This window comes from Gracilinanus agilis, unplaced genomic scaffold, assembly GCF_016433145.1.
Source record: "Gracilinanus agilis isolate LMUSP501 unplaced genomic scaffold, AgileGrace unplaced_scaffold42532, whole genome shotgun sequence".
NCBI classification, from domain to species: domain Eukaryota; kingdom Metazoa; phylum Chordata; class Mammalia; order Didelphimorphia; family Didelphidae; genus Gracilinanus; species Gracilinanus agilis.
In genome coordinates, this window is record NW_025376392.1 from 1 (window position 1) to 2123 (window position 2123).

The 2123-nt window shown below is 69.9% G+C and overlaps 1 protein-coding gene across 1 annotated transcript; it reads left to right on the forward strand.

Moving 5' to 3' along the window:
* Nucleotides 1–78: 78 nt before the first annotated feature.
* LRRC4B (leucine rich repeat containing 4B) lies at nucleotides 79–1893 on the forward strand (the record flags this gene model as incomplete). Its single annotated transcript, XM_044684115.1, has 1 exon — nucleotides 79–1893. A coding segment is annotated over one exon (1815 nt), but the record flags the coding sequence as incomplete, so codon positions are not given.
* Nucleotides 1894–2123: the final 230 nt, after the last annotated feature.

A 2123-nucleotide genomic window follows, 5' to 3' on the forward strand; every position in this document is an offset into this window, starting at 1 on the left:
GAGGGGGGCCGGGAGGGGGCGGGGTGGCGGGAGCGCGCGGCCTGACGGGCTTTCCCCTCCCCTCCCCTCCCCCCGCAGGTGATCCGGACCGACACGTTCAAGCACCTGCGGCACCTGGAGATCCTGCAGCTGAGCAAGAACCTGGTGCGCAAGATCGAGGTGGGCGCCTTCAACGGGCTGCCCAGCCTCAACACGCTGGAGCTCTTCGACAACCGGCTGACCACGGTGCCCACGCAGGCCTTCGAGTACCTGTCCAAGCTGCGCGAGCTGTGGCTGCGCAACAACCCCATCGAGAGCATCCCCTCGTACGCCTTCAACCGTGTGCCGTCGCTGCGGCGGCTCGACCTGGGGGAGCTCAAGCGGCTCGAGTACATCTCGGAGGCCGCCTTCGAGGGGCTCGTCAACCTGCGCTACCTCAACCTGGGCATGTGCAACCTGAAGGACATCCCCAACCTGACGGCGCTGGTGCGGCTCGAGGAGCTCGAGCTCTCGGGCAACCGGCTCGACCTCATCCGGCCGGGCTCGTTCCAGGGCCTGACGAGCCTGCGCAAACTGTGGCTCATGCACGCGCAGGTGGGCACCATCGAGCGCAACGCCTTCGACGACCTCAAGTCCCTGGAGGAGCTCAACCTGTCCCACAACAACCTCATGTCGCTGCCGCACGACCTCTTCACGCCGCTGCACCGGCTCGAGCGCGTGCACCTCAACCACAACCCGTGGCACTGCAACTGCGACGTGCTGTGGCTCAGCTGGTGGCTCAAGGAGACGGTGCCCAGCAACACCACGTGCTGCGCGCGCTGCCACGCCCCCGCCGGCCTCAAGGGCCGCTACATCGGCGAGCTGGACCAGTCGCACTTCACGTGCTACGCGCCCGTCATCGTGGAGCCCCCGACGGACCTGAACGTCACCGAGGGCATGGCGGCCGAGCTCAAGTGCCGCACCGGCACCTCCATGACCTCGGTCAACTGGCTGACGCCCAACGGCACGCTGATGACCCACGGCTCCTACCGCGTGCGCATCTCCGTGCTGCACGACGGGACGCTCAACTTCACCAACGTCACGGTGCAGGACACGGGCCAGTACACGTGCATGGTGACCAACTCGGCCGGCAACACCACGGCCTCGGCCACGCTCAACGTCTCCGCCGTGGACCCCGTGGGGGCGGCCGGGCCCGGCGGCGGGCCCGGGGGCTCCAGCGGGGGCGGCTACACCTACTTCACCACGGTCACCGTGGAGACGCTGGAGACGCAGTCCGGGGACGAGATCCTGCTGCCCCGCGGGACCGAGAAGGAGCCCCCGGGGCCCACGACGGACGGCGGCTGGGGCGGGGCCCCCCGCGAGCTCGGAGGCCCGGCCGCGTCCTCCACCACGGCCCCGGCGCCCCGCTCCTCGCGGCCCACGGAGAAGGCGTTCACGGTCCCCATCACGGACGTGACGGAGAACGCGCTCAAGGACCTGGACGACGTCATGAAGACCACGAAGATCATCATCGGCTGCTTCGTGGCCATCACCTTCATGGCCGCCGTGATGCTCGTGGCCTTCTACAAGCTCCGCAAGCAGCACCAGCTGCACAAGCACCACGGCCCCACCCGCACCGTGGAGATCATCAACGTGGAGGACGAGCTGCCCGCCGCCTCGGCCGTGTCCGTGGCCGCGGCCGCCGCCGTGGCCGGAGTGGGCGGGGGCGGGGACAGCCACTTGGCCCTGCCCGCCCTGGAGCGCGACCATCTCAACCACCACCACTATGTGGCCGCTGCCTTCAAGGCCCATTACAGCAGCAACCCGGGGGGCGGGGGCTGCGGGGGCAAGGGCCCCCCCGGGCTCAACTCCATCCACGAACCTTTGCTCTTCAAGAGTAGCTCCAAGGAGAACGTGCAGGAGACGCAGATCTGAGGGGGAGCGGCCCGGGGGGGGGGCACGAACGCCCACCCCCACCCCCATCTCCCCGAGGGGCGGAGGCGGGACTCGGACCCTCGGACCCTCCGCCCGGCCGCCACCCCTCAGGGACGTGAGACGCTCCCGACGCCCTGCGGGGGAGGGGAGGGGAGGGGAGGGGGGGAACGGCGCACCCTGACCACGTGACTCCTGGTTTGCATCCCGGACTCCCCCGGAGTGGGAAGCCC